At 51.0% G+C, this 18434-nt stretch overlaps 1 protein-coding gene across 1 annotated transcript in view; it reads left to right on the top strand.

Annotated features, from left to right (window-relative positions):
- Positions 1 to 18434, top strand: part of LOC133343038 (AF4/FMR2 family member 3-like) — a 108754-nt gene that overhangs the window by 62807 nt on the left and 27513 nt on the right. Inside the window, exons 6-7 of the mRNA XM_061552484.1 lie at positions 8349 to 8400; positions 16565 to 16605. Coding sequence (XP_061408468.1) covers positions 8349 to 8400; positions 16565 to 16605 — 93 coding nt within the window. The remainder of the gene's footprint in view (positions 1 to 8348; positions 8401 to 16564; positions 16606 to 18434) is intronic.

Raw genomic sequence — 18434 nt, 5'->3', positions numbered from 1 at the left:
CTGTTCCGGCTTTCCCAGGATTTTTGAGGGGGTCAGTTGTACGATAATTATAATGATAACAAATGCACCACTCCGGTCAGTTTTGTTCATTTAACCATGAGATGGCATAAACCCATTGAGACACATGATACACTCCCTCTTGTTTAATCGGTCATTCAAACTTTATTTCTTTAAAGGCGCCTTTTGTAAAACCAAGGCCCTTGTACCAAAACATATCCTCCATGGAAACCATTGCAATGAAAATAATAATGAGGTGAAATCTACAACTGCATATATATTTTGTAACGTTACTTTAGTTGTCCTCTATGACAAACAATAGACAAAGATATAGCCTTTAGGTATAGCCTTTACCGATTGTTGGGGCAAGTGCTGTTAGTGAGCACCTATGAAGGTTTGAATGGCACACGAGGGGGTGGGTGGCCAGCACCACGCCCGATTGTCTGCCTACTGGCGATGTTTACACACCGCACCAGGTACTCATTTGAGGCTGAGTCGACCTTAGGCAGGCACAGGACCGATTCAGATATTTGTCACCTATGTTGGCCGTGAGCGGGAATCGAACTCAGGCTGCCGGGTTCATAGCGCAGCGTAGCGCTAACTGCTACATTCTTGCTCAAATATTTTTTACCTTTTGCTTTTTAAATATGCAAGAAATGTCATTTACAATTTATTTCATGGGTTAGGCCACGTACAGAACTGACCAGAGTTTTGTGTCGCTAAGTTCCTGCCAAACAAACGCAATTGTCAGGCGGTACATGAGCGCTTAACGACGCGCCAATTATGATCATTTTTAAATCTCACTCGCCGGTCAGTGGAAGAGCAAATCTCACAACGAAATTTGGCTCAATTGTATACACGATGTTTCACTTGAAGAAACATCAAACATCACCAGAACACGGTCCAGGAAGTCAGAATAAACAAATGCAGGAAATCAGATTGACTTTTATTTTCATCGTAAATGATGGATGCAAAAACCTGCACGTTTAAAATAGAAAATCGCTTCCAGAAATAAAAGTGTCCAGATTGCATGAGCGTATAATTCTCCCCTCTTGCGATATGTTGAGGTCTTTTTTTTCTTTTTTCATCTCATGATACGTCCCCGCTTGTTGTAGCTCGAAGGTGGCGACCCTAAACGTCACAGACACGCGGAGTTCTGCCGATCCTCTCCTCCGCGCTCCCGGCCGCCCTCTCCTCCCCATCTCCCGCTCGTTGTCCACTCGAGGGTTTTACTCCCCCCCCCCCCCCACCTTTTGACGGTGTGACTCTCCGTGCCAGAAAAATACACGCAAGGTGAGAAAGGATGAATCGCAAGCGAGATGCTCATTTGGTAATTTAATTACTCGGCCGTGCGTGCGTACGTGGGCTTGCGCCAAATCGCGAGAACGCCTCCGTTGCCACGCGCGTTGAGGGCTGCTGAGGCCACTTCTCACCCGGCAACCGTGTCGCCCCCCGCCACTCGGCAGAGTCTGGCCTGGTTAGGTTTTTCGGGGGGGCGGGGGGGGGGGCAGGAGACGGCGGGTACCGCGATGGATTATTTTAATCCATCCGTCCAAAGACTTCAGCGTCTTTTCTTGACTGCTCTGGGTTACTCCCACACGAAGGCAAGCACTCACTTTCGGAACATGGCCAAACATCCAAATGTAGCAGAACTCTCCAGAAACAACGAGGCGAGGCTTGCCCGAGGTAAATAATCGGCTGCAGCGCGGGTGGTGCTCGCGCAGCCTTGCAGCATCGCAGCACGCAAGGTGGCGATGGCTTCGGGAGGCGTTCATCCAGCAGCGAATAGTTCATGACTCGTGGCAATGATGACAATGGTCAATATCCAGCAGCTCATCATGGTGACGGAAAATATCTTCGGCTAGGTTTCGTTTATTTATTTGGGTGCCCACCAGAGCAGATGCTCGAGGTGTGTGAAGAGCCAGCTATTTGCCTTGTTGAAGAAGTCACAAGTGAAGGCATGAGTCACCAAAAACTATCGGAGAAAACTCATGTTGAAAACGATACACTTTGTGCAAACTCTTTTTTAAACAAAGCATCTTTCACTTTTGACGCAGTCACTATTAGCGAGCACCTGTTGAGGCCAGCACAACACCTAATGGGGTGATGTTTCCGATTACCACACTGGCCGCCTTTGTCTCTCCAGTACCGATGTTTACACACCGCACCATATAATTTACAGCTAAGGCGACCTAGGGGGAGAGGCGCAGGACTGGGATCAGATATCTCTCGCCACTGACATTGGGTGTGGCCAGGAATCGAACTCAAAGTCGCTGGGTTCGTAGCGCAGTCCGCTACAATCGCTTCCACCGCTCGCCACGGCGCAGACTGCGCTCACAGACATTGCTCTGTGAGACTGTCTGTGCACCGCCTTATAAAGACTGAAAGAATCTAACGCTCTGAGCCAATGTACACCGCCGAATCTTGCTCACGCTGTGAAATCTTTTTGGTGGCCAATTCTGATCGTGAATGATATCTCTGGCCACGATTACGCAACGAAATATTGCTTCCCCCCCCCCGCCCGCCCCACGCACTTTAAACAGCCGCCAAGCCCTCCATTTGGCTGCAAGTCTGTGAGTGTTTTTTTTTCTTTTTTGGAAGACGAAACCTTTTTCCTCCTCGCTTCTTAAGGGTTCAATTATCCGGGAGGCATTATATGCGATCTTGCTTATTTACAGCGCCATTAACCGTTTGGTAAATTACGGTTAATGGGTTATGAGGAGGCCGCGGCGGTGGCTTGAGGAGTGTTTGTTTGACGAGGCCTTTGCATCGCAAATGGCCCCGCAAGTCGCAGCCGCGCCGACGCGGCTGCCAAGCCGGCGGCTGCCCCCTGACCTCGCGGCCTGGAAGGAAAAAAATAAATGTCATCGCGCTCATTTAACGCGTGCACTTAGAGGGCGTCAATCATCGCGATTTTAAAAATGCCCGTCGTCCTTTTGACGAAGGAGGAGGACATTATTTTTTGCGCGTACATTCAGAGCAAGAGAGTGCCCGTTCGGTGGTTCTCTTTCCTACCGTCTTAAATTGTCGATGACCATCGGGGATGAGATGCAAATACCGCTCTCTATTTCGGAGTGACCCGTTCGTGAGTGAGTCCACTTGGTATTCAAGCCTGCGAGCCACCGCCGGTCATTCAGTTGCATAGCGGCTATTTACAAGGTGGTTGTTTATTTTAAATAAAAAAAACAGGGGCAGACTTTTACATATATAATTACCATTATAGATTTCTACCATAAAGCCGCGTACTTTGTTTATAAGGAGTCTTGATTTACAATGGTATCGCCGCTCACAAACAGATGGTGTGCTTTTTCAATGTGATTAATTCTCTCTTCAGAGTGCTTTCTTTTTATACGTAAAAAAAACCCCACACGGACTAATAATGTCATACTACATCGAGCAATTGGAAGTGCAGTGTGTCGGTACAATATAAAACATAACATCGGTCAAGTGCCAGGCCAGCTGTGCCTGTGCGTGCGGGGTTCTAACGGCACCCGACTCTGTCCACAGCGGTTTTCCGAGTCCTTGGATTAAAGGAAACGTAACGGCATCTCGGAGCACCATTCGTCTCTTTCGAACCACGCTTTTTGCATAACCCGCGCGCACCCTGGGGATGAAGTTAAAGAGTGCAATTGACAGGTCTTAATCGTTTCGCAATGTGTAGTTCTCCGACGCGGTTTTTATTTTGCGTGTGTTTGTACCCGGCGTGTCGTTTCGTGACGACGGCGCCGCGCTACGTGCCACGTGCCGGAAGCTTCTTCAAATTCGGCTCCTTGAAGCCATCCCACTGACCGCGAGTGCCACGCACACCGAGCTGTGATGGCGATCGCAAATCCTTTGATTCTGTTCGAGTTATGATGACACACATATTGCACTCATTCGACACCACAAAGTGCTTGCCACAAATGAACCACAACACCTTGCTGATCTCGGCAAGGAGCATCAACCATCACGCGGCACTCCGGTGGTCATCCTCGCAGCAGCGGCTTTTGTCAATTAATAAAAAATTAACCCGTAAAAACAAAGTTTTTCACTATAAATCCTTTATATGCGTGGCATCGGTTTTATTTTATTATTCATTTCTGTTTTTCTTGAGTAAGAGATTCATTTTTATCACATTGGCATTTTAAATTAAATATGAATAATTGTTTTTCCTAAAAAGTGGATAATTTTGGAAACATTTTTTCACGAAAATAAATTGTCACGCACAACGAGTCTGTGTGCAAAACGTCAGCTCGATTGGATGACGGGAATTGGGTTAAAAAAACGACCGAAAGATTTGCACGGTCGTAAGCGCGCAAGCAAGCAAGCAAGTGAACTTCATATAAAGGATTTAAAAAGAACGGTCACCGCATCGAGCGGCGCTGCGCTGCTCCGGCCGTCTGGAACGCTCTTTCGATATTAGGAAGCCACTGGAACTTTGTACTTTTAAATCATCGTCGTCTAGATTGAGAACGTATTTCTTTCTAACTACTTTTTGCGTTCAGTTTGTTGTCCTTCCCCCACACATTTGATTAGCATGGTTGGCTACCTTGGGTGAGAACAAAGTTCAACATACATACATACAACATACATACAACATACATACATACAACATACAACATACATACAACATACATACAACATACAACATACATACAACATACATACAACATACAACATACATACAACATACAACATACATACAACATACATACATACAACATACAACATACATACAACATACATACAACATACATACAACATACATACATACAACATACATACATACAACATACATACATACAACATACATACAGCAGACATACATACATACAACATACATACATACAACATACATACATACAACATACATACAGCAGACATACATACATACAACATACATACATACAACATACATACATACAACATACATACATACAACATACATACAGCAGACATACATACATACAACATACATACATACAACATACATAAATACAACATACATACATACAACATACATACAACATACATACATACAACATACATACATACAACATACATACATACAACATACATACAACATACATACAACATACATACAACATACATACAACATACATACATACAACATACATAAATACAACATACATACGTGTACATTACGATTGTTGGCGGGGCCACCGCAATAATCCCAGATTTCTACCATACAGTACGTCAAAAAACAAGTTGACGACATTGGACATTGTGAACAACAATATATATTTTAAAAATATAAAAAAAAGAATTGCGTACTACGTGACCACCATCACGCATGCACGGCATGGGAGCCTGGGATATCCAGAAGGTTTCAAACACGAATCTCACCTCTGTCAGTAAAACCCGGGAGATGGATTGTGGACGAACCCAGAATGGAGAAGGGTGTGCGTGTGGAGGCATTTGTGCGCGTATATGTGTGTGTGTGGTGCACCTAGTGGGGAGCGGTGGCGCAGCGGTTAGCGCGCTGCGCTACGAACCTGGCAAACCGGGTTCGATTCCTGCTCACGGCCAACACCAGTGACGATTATCTGAACCGGTCCTGGGCCTCCCCTAGGTCGACTCAGCCTCAAATCAGTACCTGGTGCGATGTGTAAACATCGCCACTAGGGAGACAAACGCGGCCACCCACCCCCTCGTGTGCCGTGCCGGCCTTTATAGGTGCTCGCTAACAGCACTTGCCCCTACAGTCTGCTAAGGCTATATGGGGGATCTTTATCTTTGTGATGCACCTAGCGTGGTGACGTCACCGCCACTCAGTGGCGAATGGTGGCTGTTCTATCGAGATAGTTCAGGGTTTGCTTTGTGTCCAAACCCAAGTTATGTTTTGTTCAATAAGTGCAGAGGACGGAGTGGATGAGTGTTAAGTTAAATCGCAGCACAATGTTAGTCATGGTCATTATAGAGAAACAATGCAATATTAGAAATGGTGGATTCATTTTTATTCTAATAAGCTGAATTATATATCGTGCTTCTAATGGAAACATAGCCTCCAGCCAAAATGTATTCTGGTTTGAAGCATGCGAGGAGGACCCTTTGAAAAACAATACCTGTTTTGGAAGGGTGGGTCGCTCTGAGTCGCAGGGGAAATTCTCTGGTTTTGAATTCTGGCTCCGAGTTAATACTGGCGCACTACGTTGTGAACCATGTCGCAAGGGCTTCATGGAACAGTTCACAGAATGGTTAATGGTGGACTTTGGTAGTATTTCTGCGCTCTTGAGAAATTTCCTTACATTATGGGCACAACGTAAAGTCACGTATTTTTATTATTATTGTTGACCTGCCAAATAACCGCAGGGGATAACACAATTTTAGAACAATTCACAACCCGTGAGAGTTATATGATCATTGACCAACCCACACTGGTCAGTGTGGGTTGCTGAACGAGTTCAGGTTTTCACTCAACCGCCGATATTATACGTGTTTGACAATCGAGCCAGGTGGCTTCTGTTCGTAGCGGAGTGCACCAACCACTCGATATGGGAATCGAACTCTTTTGAGCTTCTGTCTGAGCAGCCGGCGCGCTGCCCCTTGGCAGGTGGTGTTTTCCAGTCGCTCCCAGGTGCGCGTAAGCGTTCGCTTTCGCGGTCGATGATTCCAATAGAGGTCAGCGGGGGTCACGACCCCTCTGCGACGGTAGAAACGAGCACCAGCCACCACAGTGGAACTGGGCTGGCGTAGGGATAGTGGGATTAGCATGGTGGCATCGTCTCGTGTGGCATGTGTTGCCCTGGTGGTGCATTTGGCTGGAATGGAGATAGTTGTGGTATGATTCCAGAGTGGTGTGGGGATGGAATGATTAGGCAATGCATGGGCTAGCTTGGCATTGGGCTTGCCTGAGAAGGCACGAACATGGCCTCCGTCTCGTGCGGAATGAGCCGAGCATGGATTGGAGCTAGTCTGGGAAGGCACGAGTGAGTGTGGACCTGGGGTTGGCATGGCTTGGGGCTAGCGTAGCTTGTAGAGCTGGTGTGTGACATCGGTCTGGCTTATGGGACACTGCTCAACGGCTGCCACCCCGTGCTGCCTGCGCTCTGGACGGCCACGCGCGCCCGTCGCGGGTAGATCTCTGCCGTTTATTGCCCCCTTGTTTAATAAAACAATAATGGTTGTTCCAGAATTAATCAAGTGCCCTCGGGCTGAGCTTAAATTAGACAAAAGCTGTGCGACAATAACCTTTTGTAAATCTGGCATCCGCCGCCTCACCTCAGGCACCCCGCCCTCTGTGAGCGTCTGCGGCGCTCTGCCGTGTCGCGCGCGCGCGGTGTGCGGTTTCCGCGACGTGACCTTGGTGGCATTTTCTGTCCGGATCTACGTTGATGCGGTGCGCGCTCTCTGTCCGCGGCGGCGCTAATCGGAAAAGCCGCCGTACGGCTGGGGTGGAGGCCGGCCGCGCTGCCGATTTTCGGTGATTTTTTTGGGCTCCCGGTGGCAGCGGAGTGCCGAGGGCGCGGCCCTCGGCGTCGGACGGGTGACGGGCAGATGCTGGCCACCCGAGATCGCAGCTCCGCTCCCTCCGGCCCTCACCTGCGGCATTTGTTCCGAGGCTCGCGAAGCGCCTAATTGGAGCGCGCGGTAAATTAGGCAGGGTGGCGCGTTCTGAATAGCAACCCTGGCAACCTGTCCCGCGCTCGCAAGTATCCCCTTTCGCGGTCGGCCACCGCCGCTCGAAATGCCCTTCCCCGACTGCCGGCCGCGCTGCCCTCGTGTGCCACGCGAGGCGCGCGTTGGCGTGATGGCACTGTTTTGTTGTCTATTTATTTTTAAACACTCGTAAACCATTTCCATTGTCTGCGAGCCCAGTCTTAATTTGGCTCGGCGCATGTGCCGCCATGCGTTGCTTTGTTTATAAAAATTTATTATGTTTTAATTGCGTACACTTACTGGAAAATCTACACATTTTTCATATTCATGACGATAGCCCGTAAAAACACCCCCGTGGACATTCAAAGGACTGCGAGGGAAGATCTGTCTGTGTTTTGCGCCAGTTTGAGACTCTGCTCCCACCCGGGAAAGCAACCATCTGTCACAAACACCGGCAAACGTGCGCCCACGCGTGTGATAGATACGCCGGGCTCGCGCGTGCTACGTAGCCTCGGGGCTGCCGGGAAGGTCAGGCTGCCTTAGGTAAGATCGCATTGAAGACTCTGCAGGCGCAGCGCATGGACGGTCGACCACGTTGTAAATACTACGGCCTTCTCGCAAGGGGGAAGAAGTAATGTTTATTGTTCATATTTTCTTCCTGCCGTGTACACCTCTCTGCCTGTCTCGCGTCTGCTTTACGTTCGGAAGGAGAGCTTGCTAAGCGCGCGTCCTTTGTGCTTGTGTCTGTGCAGCATGCTTGAGGATGACCTGAGGCTGAGCAGCGATGAGAGCGATGGTGAACAGGTAAGCGCTGACCCCATCACCCACAACCCCTGCTCCCTGATGGCTTCACACACCCCCCCACACACACGACGCTATCGCAGCGTTCTACAGATCCAGTCCTCGCGACCTTCCACCGTGCAGCTTTCCATGATTACCAACCTGTGGCAGTACCCACACTTTACCCCACCACACTCGATCGACTAACCGGTGTACCCATTTCTGCTGCGGGGTGGACAGACGTGGGACGAAGTGGGGGGGGGGGGATTTGAGAAGCCAGCGCCGCTGTTTCAGCTGCTGCCCCCAGGAGTTGGAGTCGAACCTGCAAACTCTGTTGCATCGCAAGCCCAGTGTGCGAACCACGTGTCGTGGCTTAATTTGTATACGAGTGAAAAATAACCGGCAATCGTGAAAAGGTGGAGTGCAGTAGCGCGAGGACTCCAACTGAGAAACACCGCTCCATGGCACTGCCTTTGGAGAGTTGTTCGTAAAAACTATACTCACCTGGGATGCAAACATATATTTGAACGTTCATTGCCACCTCTGTCATAGGAATGTGGAAATTAATTCACATCTGGCTGCGGGCTGCGTGTCACAACAGTAATGTTTGAGCAGGGAGATGTTTTGGTTCGTTTGACGAACTCCCCCCCCTGCCCCCCCCCCCCATCCTTCGATGGCAAAGCAAGTCAAATTGAAACTCCGCCAAGCAATCGACTGGGGCAGCTATGGTTGGATACAGGTGTCACCACTTGTGGCAGGCACTGTGGCTCTTTGGGAATGTACGTGTACACCCACAGCCCTTTTGTCAATCCACTGCTGGATGAAGGGTTTATTTGACCAAACTTTACCACTCTGGTCAGTGCAGGTTGGTGAAGATGTGGAGAATAAATCTGAGATCAATATTATTTGTTAAGACTTTTATAAAGATGATTTGGCTGCTATACATTTCCACTTGGTTGAGCGATCATTTGTGGCCAGGTCGCTTCTGAAAAAGAAGCGAATAGCTCAGATGGTCTTATCTGGCAAACTCAAAAAAGTTTAATTTTAGTAAAAAAATTGTTAGCGATTTGCTTACCTTTCCCATTCTTCACACTCCTATCGTGTGTTTGTATTGTTTGTTATTGTAACTTTCTGACCCCGCCCCTACCGGACATGTGTAAAAAAAAGATTCCTCCAGTATGCATAAAGATTCTGATATTTTGCTCCACTGCTTCGCCCCCTACTGCCCCCCACGAATCCCCACGGCAACCGCTAACAACCTGTCTGTGCATGTCGGCTGCCTAACAAAGCACTACGTCCACGATAAAACCCTGCTTAGCTTCTGGGACCTGGCGAGATCAGCCACATGGCTGGGTGATTTGGTCATAGGCCTGGGCGCTTGTCTATATATTAAACATTCCTCGCCCCCTCCCAACATTCTGGCGAATGGCCTTTCTTCACAACATTTTTTTTTTACATTTGTTACCTTCAAAACACCGCGCACGCATTCCACAATATATATCAAATGTAATTTTAACTTGCGTATTATACAGCAGCACTTCCGTTCTCGAGGCAACGCCTTCAAAGCCAATATATTTACAGCATATTTAAGAAAATACACAAATCATCGTACCAAAAATACCTCCGCAAACACCTCGTTGGGAATTGTGCAGCGTTCGGTGCAAATTCATCCGCAAAATCTGTGGCTGCCTGCATCGCCAGATGCGCAGCAAATCCGCCTTGCCGAGGATGGGATCAGCTGGGCTCTTTTCTTCTTGGAACGAGTCAGAAATTGGATCACGAGTGTTGACGTTTACCGCGATACGGGTTGTTTTTTTTTTTCTCATTGCCTAGGCCGCAGCTGGTGGTCATTTGTCAATTATCATTCGAAGTTTTTTTTTTAAGTGGGAAGTTTGAAGCATGTTCAGACCCCAAGGCGCTGGGATAGATACAGTGTGTTTTACAGTTACAGATGGGCGTGATTAAAAAGTGCAACGCTCTGCCCCGCTGCTGCCGCTCGTACAACGCAGGTCGCGAATACGTCCCTTGAAGCGCCGTAGCAAGCTGTCAGGGGAAGACAAAAATACAAATATGAACGCGTTGACGGCATGCGTTCGCCACGTCGATCGTGGATGTGCAAGTCTCGAACATTCTTGCCCGTTCCACTGCTTGACAGGAGGGAGGGAGTATGTATTTGGCCTACTCTTCCACACTGGCCAGACATCTTTGTAGTGGTGGGAGTAGCCACACTTTAGACCCCATTGCTATCGCGACCTGCCGATTCACTAAGTGTGCTGTACCCATTTATACTGCCGGGTGGATTTGAAAAACTCGCCCGTTGATTCGACTGCCGCGCCCCGGGGAGATCGAATAGAATAGAATCCACGACCTACGGATTACAAGTCCACCCCGCTGGCCAGCTACACCATCGCGGCAACACGTGCATGTGTGCCCAGCCTAAAAGCAAACTAACGGAATGCTCGCCTGGAAGCACTCTTCCCGCCGTCGAACTAAAAACCGCTGCTCCTCGGAGCTGTGATTGTTTGCGCGAGACAGAGAATGCCAAATAAACCAGCTCCCTTTGTAAATAGTTAAAGAGGCGGCCGCTGCGGCAAGCCGCATCGGCTGTCTGGCGCACTCAATCGCGCGGCGGTGACCGAGGGTTCAATTACGCCCCGGCTTTTTTTTACCCCGGCGAGGGCCTTACCCAGCGGGTCAGGTCAGCCCGAAATGAGCACCGGCGCTCCGCGATCACCTCGAGGGAAAGGAGCGGCGGAGACGGGGGAATCGGTCTTAGCCAGAACCGCCGCCTGTGTGTTTGGAGACCGATAATCACGTCTCTCCTCGGCAGCACCTTTATCCTACCTGTTCTCGCCCGAGGGTTAGACTCGGTCATTTGTTTTAAATATTTAAAATGCAGCCGTCCAGCAAGCAGAATAAATGGGGCTCACCGTGGCTATTCTATCGGGAGGTCACAGGCCCTTGCCAACCCACATTGACTAGCGTGGCTGGCGTGCATTGATGAGGCTTTGCTGGGTAAACATTCATAGTTATGGTGAAGCGTCGACGATTAGCCTCAAAGACCCGCACAGCATGGATTGTCGTTTTTTGCCAAGCAAAAATAATAAATTGTCCTGAATTGGTGCAACGCTAGAATTAGCGTCACGCGTCAAACAGAGGCTTTGGGCCTGAAACATATCCCTCTGGAGACCGGCAGTGGTGAGGTATGGTCAATTAACCTCCTAGACCCGCGCGGCATTGGGGAAGACCTCAACCAGCAGTGGATTGTCAAACGGCTCTACGCGTGCAAAAGGCTATAGCTCAAAAGCAATCACGTTCACCTTGATTGAGGGCTTCCCCCCCTCCCCCCCCAATGCCCTCATCAGAGCAGCACTGCCCTTCGACTCGGCGCGTCTCTCTCTCTATCTGTGCCCCCCCCCCTCCTTGGTGGCCACCCCCTGGGCCCATCCCTATGCCGCTTGGGGATCCCTGCCCCCCCCCATTGGGGGATTGGGAACCCCCCGCCACACGGTGAAGCTGCTACAGTAATTGGCCCATAATTTACGTTGCCCTTAATGTGAACCGTGCTTCTGTGGTTAGCGCTGCCTCTCCCCCACCCCTCCCCGCAGCCAGGGGCTGCCAAGGGCACAGCATCGAGTATCAGCATGGCACCTTTCAGTTAAGAGCCGGGATATACGATCATTTAAATCATCAGTTCTTCTCCTTAATCCCTCGGCCCTTTTTGTGCGGTCGGTGCACGGCCGAGCGCTTCGCCGATATCTCTTTGCATCGGCCTCTCGCTTTGCGTGCTTCACGGTTGACGGTCAGTCAGGTTCGTGGTCTTCCTCTAAGTAATTGATCATCGCTTCGAACACTCGGTAACACGGAAAAAACCCTCGCCTCTGTTTCCACGTGTGCCGCTGGACGGGAGGCGATGGGCGATGTTTGATGACATTAACGGCTTGTAGGATTTGGGGGCAGCTGCCGTTTGCAAGGGAGTAATTGACGACAAAAAAAGAAACGGATAATATGTTTTCGTGATCTAATTGTCTTAAATGACCAATTGCCCCCACCCTAATCTAGTTGGTGAATAGTCCAGCGGCATCTTAACGTGAGCGCACACCTTGCGTCTGTTCTTCCGTGCGGTCTGAACGTTTACTCCTGCCTCGCACCTCGCAAATTTAAACAGAACCTCGCGCGGATCCCACCTCCCGTCTCTTCGCCTGGCTCCTTTTTGCAGCCTTTCCCGTTTTCTCCCCTCGCCCGTTAAACCCCGCGAGCGCTCAAGGCATTGGACAGACCAGAAAAAAAGCTTCGCAGCCAGGAATTGCAAATGTGGTATTTTTTACAGCATAATAAAGAGAGCCGCATGGGCCTCATATCCCCACCAAGGTAACCGTGCCTCCTCAGAATCGTCCACACAGCAAGGCCGCCATGGTAGTAATGGGTAAAGGTGCAGCCCTGCAATTGCTTGCTGACGTCACCGCTCCTAGAAGGGCCTCCATGTAGAGGGAGCTCTTGGAGAGCCTCTCTGGAGGGTGTACACGTACACGCTGGCCAAGACGTCTTGTAAGAGGTTGGAGTACCCACACTTTACCCCACCGCACACGCTACCCGCCGATCAACCAGGAGTCCAGCGCGCGCTGCCCCGTCGCACCGCGGCAGCGTCCCACGCGGCCACGGCGGTGCCGCCCGACCGATATTTCACGCTGCCCTCGGCGTGAACCTGCTCCTACGCTTCGACGCCGCCTCTCGCGGCCGCACGGGGTTTTAATAACCCCCGCATGTGCGGCTGTTGCCTTGCCCGTTTACCCGCGGCTGCACGTTAAGCAATGGCACGTGGATCGCGGGACGCTGTGCGGGCTTCCACGTCCAACTGAACTCCCTTCACCTCGCCAGTGTAGTAGCACGCAGCTGCGGCTCGTTATGTTCGTGTTACAGTGTGTGTGTGTCTCTATCTACTCAGTTTGTGTACATTCCAATACAATTTGGCGCTATTGTCCTCATTAACTGTGAGAAATCCAATGCTGGATGAAGGCCTCCCCAAGTCGTGACCGTCAGTTATGGTTCTGCGATATGACAATCCACCCGGCATTTGCGAACAAGCTGATTTTATTGCTCCATCTCCTCGTCCTCTCAGACGGATTTCATTTCGTGGCTGGATTTATTTCGCAGCCTACGCCTCTAGTAGCCTTCAAGTGGCCACTATTTTATCCACAGTGGTGGCACACCACGTTTATGTGCCCCACAAAGGCTGTTTGTCACATGCCACTCGCACCGATTTAGTTTTAAATACCAGAGCTAGAATATACCAAATTAAGTGAATGACCAAATTGAATGTAATATTTTGCGTGCGGTTATTACAATGACCCAGCTAAGACGATCGGCTCACTGCGCCTGAGAAACCCAGTTGAATCACGAACCCAGGCTCCCCGGCGGTACCTGCTCTCAATACTCCAGCGCGGTCGTTAAAAAACCCTCTGACCCATCCGGCCATCGCAACAGCTGCGATTCATAAAATGCTCCGCAAATGCCATTATCTCCTGGCAGTCGACCAGACGCGGCAGAGCACGTGGGTCGCGGCGGCGGAGCCAGCAGCCGCGAGGACGGTCGTGGAGTGGCACTCTCTTGCGCGTGCCACAGGCTCGCCGCCGAGCGCCCGCGACCCTCGCGTTGTGCGCCGTTCTGCGAGCTTGCCCGGAGCTCTGCGCGTTGGTGCGCGGGTTAGTCGGGACGCTGCGCGCTGCATTACATCGCCGTTTAACCGTTTTACAGGAGGTTTTTTTTTTTTGGTCCATGAAAACAGAAACTACCTGGCTGCCCCGGGGCTGCTGGCCTCCGCTCAGCGCCTATTACGGCGCTGTAACAATGAATAATAACCACCCACCCCCCAGCCGCCCCCCCACCCGCCCCCCCCCCCCGCTAAGCGCATGCTATTGACTTCGGCTTGCGAGCGTCCGCCGCTGCGTGCCCACTAAAAAATATAAATTGCTCGTACTTTTATGGCCTCGCTCTGTTTTTTTTATTTTATGGGACTTTCCAGAGGGAGCAAAAAAAAATGAAGTAAAAAAAAAACGGCTCCCAATTTAGGGTTGTGGAGTTGGGAGCGAGCCCCCCCCCCTTCTGCCCGGGGGCGGTTGGCGGAACCGCGAGCGACTGGCCGCTGGAGCCGGCGTGCGATGGGCCGCAGGAGCGATGGCCTCCAATTAAATCATCCGCGGTGTGATTGTGCCGCACGTGGAGACGCCGCTGTATTTGTCGTGCGCGTCTTTTCAGCGGCCCAGGGACCTCCCCTCCACCCCTCCCCGCCCCCCCCCCCCAGGTCAGCAGTGATCACTGCTCACTTCTGCGTTGACTCACTCATTGTTGCTGGACTTTGGCCGCTCCTCTCGGCTGCTCTGTTTTCGTGATTTGTGTGGCAGCAAAATGAAGAGGGATTCTTACTGAATGGCAGCATGCGGTCACTTTGAGGGTTAAATGTCAAGAGGGAGAGGCATAGCATGGGCAGATGTTACCGCAACAACTAAAATCGTTAGTGCAACTCAATACGCGGGCAAATAAAACAAATCTCAAAGCATTTGTCAATAGCACAGCAACAAAATGTATAGGAGGCCAAGGTTTTTTTGTGTGCAATTGCACTTCTTCAGAGCTCAGAGATATAGAGGGCGGAGATATTGTCTGGCTTGTTTCGCTGCGGAGAACACTTTCAAATGAACAGTTTTTGAATTGACACAAACCGTTTTATCTTCATGAGTTTACATTGAATATCAAGCAAATATCTAAATCAGTCAACTGATATCCATGAATCCCTTGACATTACTGAAAAATTCCATTATGGGAGGTGCAACGTCCACGGTACGTGCTGTACTATACGGCACCGTGAAGCACTCTGCGTCGTTTTCGTGACACCCCGTCAGCATTTTTGTTTGGGGCGCCTTCACAAATAGAGCCATTTCACAAAAACACTGGGGAGGAATGCTGCAGAGGTCAACGCTGGAGCCAACAGCTGTTCCGCGGCACCGTGCACTCCCGCCTGCCGCCTCCGCCACAGCAGCAGAGGCCTTGCCCTACGATTGCTCCGTGAGGAACTGTCACCGTGAGAGATCGGTCACTCTCCCAGATGCGGTCACGGGCCGCGGGACGCTGGCCACACCGCCCGCCGCCGTCGCCGCTCCGACGCTCGATCCGTCAAGCTCGCGCTTCACCTCGCCCCCTCGCTTCACCTCGCCCCCTCGCCCCCTACGCTCGCCCACTACGCTCACCCACTACACTCGCCCACTACGCTCGCCCTCTACGCTCGTCCCCTACGCTCGTCCCCTACGCTCGTCCCCTACGCTCGCCCCCTACGCTCGCTCCCTACGCTCTTCCCTACGCTCGCCCCCTATGCTCACCCCCTACGCTCGCCCCCTACGCTCGCCCACTACGCTCGCCCACTACGCTCGCCCCCTACGCTCGTCCCCTACGCTCGTCCCCTACGCTCGCCCCCTATGCTCGCTCCCTACGCTCTTCCCTACGCTCGCCCCCTATGCTCACCCCCTACGCTCGCCCCCTACGCTCGCCCACTAAGCTCGCCCACTACGCTCGCCCACTACGCTCACCCACTACGCTCGCCCCCTACGCTCGCCCACTACGCTCACCCCCGCAGTTCGCCCCCTACGCTCGCCCCCTACGCTCGCCCCGTCTGGCTTGATGAACCACACCTGGCCGCTCCACGCGAGTCCGGCGAGGCCGTCGGTTTGTGCGTCGCGATTGATCGCGGCGCTCATTTATCTGAGGGTCACTTGTAGGTTCGGTTAATAATTAATGGGCATACATTTATTATGTACGCCCCTGCGTTTGTAAAGATTACTTATTTATCTGTGTGCGCGGCTCCCGTTTTTTCCTGGTTATGTTTTTATCGCAATCAGGGTTAATTAAATCAAGGCTAATTCGGGGCATGGCCAACCCAGGCGTTGCTTGCGCCACTATCCCCGATCGTGATTCTTCAACCAACAACGCAGCACCATTCGCAGTGAATCACTGGGGTTGCTGCCAAGCTGGTGCAGGCTGGGTGATGAACCGGCGGTTCTCCCCTCACCTGCTCGACTCGCATGCAGTGACGAAGGGCCACTGCTGTGTGTGAGTACGAGGCTTGTGGCGCGTGCACTCGCGTGGTTTGCTGATAACCGTGCCCCACTCCCCCCGCCCTTCTTTTGTTTCTGTCGCCCAGGTGCCAGAGAAAGCCGTGTCTCATCCACATCTCATCGCCAGGTAAGACATCGTCAAGGTTGGGAGCGCCTCCTGCCCTGCACTGGGATCCCCTTAACACCTCTAGACACCTCCATGCCATGTCCGACACGGAGCTCATGGGAATACGATGGCACGGCAACATTACCTTGCCAAATGAGCTTCATCTCCATGTTGCTCATACTCGTCGTCATTGTTATTATCATCAGCCGGGATCGGTCCACTGCTGGATGAATGCTTCCCCAAGGCCATCGACGTCTCTTATAGACTCGCGACGGATGTTACAATCCACACGTGCTGATTCAATCGTTCCATCTCCACGGTGAGCCTACTGTCAGGCGCGTCCGGCTGCCGTCCATTCCGCCGTGTAATATGCGCAAGTTCAAGGCGTCATTTTGACTGCGAAGTAATGTAAGTGATCTTGAGCAGGACACGTCACTACGAGGCTACATCCATCTATCTAGCCCCCGCACTGGAGCCAATTTCATCACCGTATGTCCACGATGGACGTCCTCTCCGGGGTTCCCTCCGAAGGAAGGGACCACCACCGCATTGCCATCATTAGAGAGGGCGTTGCTAGTGGAGGGTGCAGTTTGACCCAGCCCACGGAAGGCAGCGGCTGACCGCTCGGCCAAAAGGCGCCTAATGGAGACGTAGAACCAGCCTCGGAGGCAAATCGCTTTTGCTTATCATCCATGGGTATGCTTCCTCGCCGTGTTTACGGATGTCGGGATGATCGTCGTTCTTCACGCGGCAGGTCCTTTACGAATAAAAATGGCAATTGTGAGCACGACGCGCGGCGATCCAAACGGTCGCCCCCGCGCTCCCGTCCTTCTTCTTCCTAGCGTTGTTCCCGCTGTGGCGCAGGGTCCGCTTTTCGGCATTGTCTTCTCCATTTGGCTCGGTCCAGGGCATCTTCAGGGGATGCGTTGACCGTCTTCATGTCTTCCTTTATTCGGTCCCCGCGCTCCCGTCCATTTGCTTTAATTACGTGTTAATAGTATTTATTATTTCAAAATAAACCGGCGTCTGAGTCACGAGTAATTTTAAAACAGTTACGTTTTTTTTTTATCATACCGGTAAATTAAATTCCTAAGCATAATTGCATAATGCCATGTGTTTGATGTTTGATTGCCCTCGCCCGTGCTGCATTTTAATGAGATCCATTCATTGCCTGTCAAAGGCTTCGCGCAGAGAGCCCCTCGCTTGGCTGCGGCTCTCGCATCTCCTGCTGTGGCCGATTATTAAAGTTTGGGCTGAATTTCTGCCCCGCTGCGGTAATGCCGCCCTTGTGTGTGGACTACGACCTCTGCTTGGAGCCGCACCAGTGTAACGTAGAACAAAACAATGTGTGGAGCTACGGAGTGGAGGCTTTATTTGCCTGGCGTGAAGAGTGCAAAAGGGAAAAAATCGATTAGCCCCGCAGTTAGGCTTTTGTTTAGTGTTTATGTACAGAAGCCGCGGAGCCAACGTTTTAGGGCGCAATTAATTAGAGCGGTAAGGCTGCCCGCTAATGCGGTCATTTGTTTCGGTCGCTAACTTGGCTCCTACGGTATCGATGAAATGTGTCGACCTATTGACCTTGTGCAGGTCAGATGGGGTCCTCCACATCTCCGCACACTGCTCCTCCATAGACAAACGCCTTGCTGCATTTGGCTTCTGTGGTGATATTTAAAATCCCATGATCTACCGGCGCCTCCATCTCATTCTCACCGAGCCTCTGATTTCTTTGGGTCTTTCGGCAAAGTCACGAAAGCTTTAAGTCAAGATTTGAGCCTCTGATGTTTTCACTGAATATGCAAAATGGTGACATTTATCTTTAACATTTTTGATTCTCCTTTCGATTTCTTCAA

Source organism: Lethenteron reissneri, chromosome 16, assembly GCF_015708825.2.
Source record: "Lethenteron reissneri isolate LAM-NWPU_2019-01 chromosome 16, ASM1570882v1, whole genome shotgun sequence".
In the NCBI taxonomy this organism is placed as follows: domain Eukaryota; kingdom Metazoa; phylum Chordata; class Hyperoartia; order Petromyzontiformes; family Petromyzontidae; genus Lethenteron; species Lethenteron reissneri.
The sequence above is the reverse complement of the archived record's forward strand: the minus strand, read 5'-3'. Positions and strand labels throughout refer to the sequence as shown.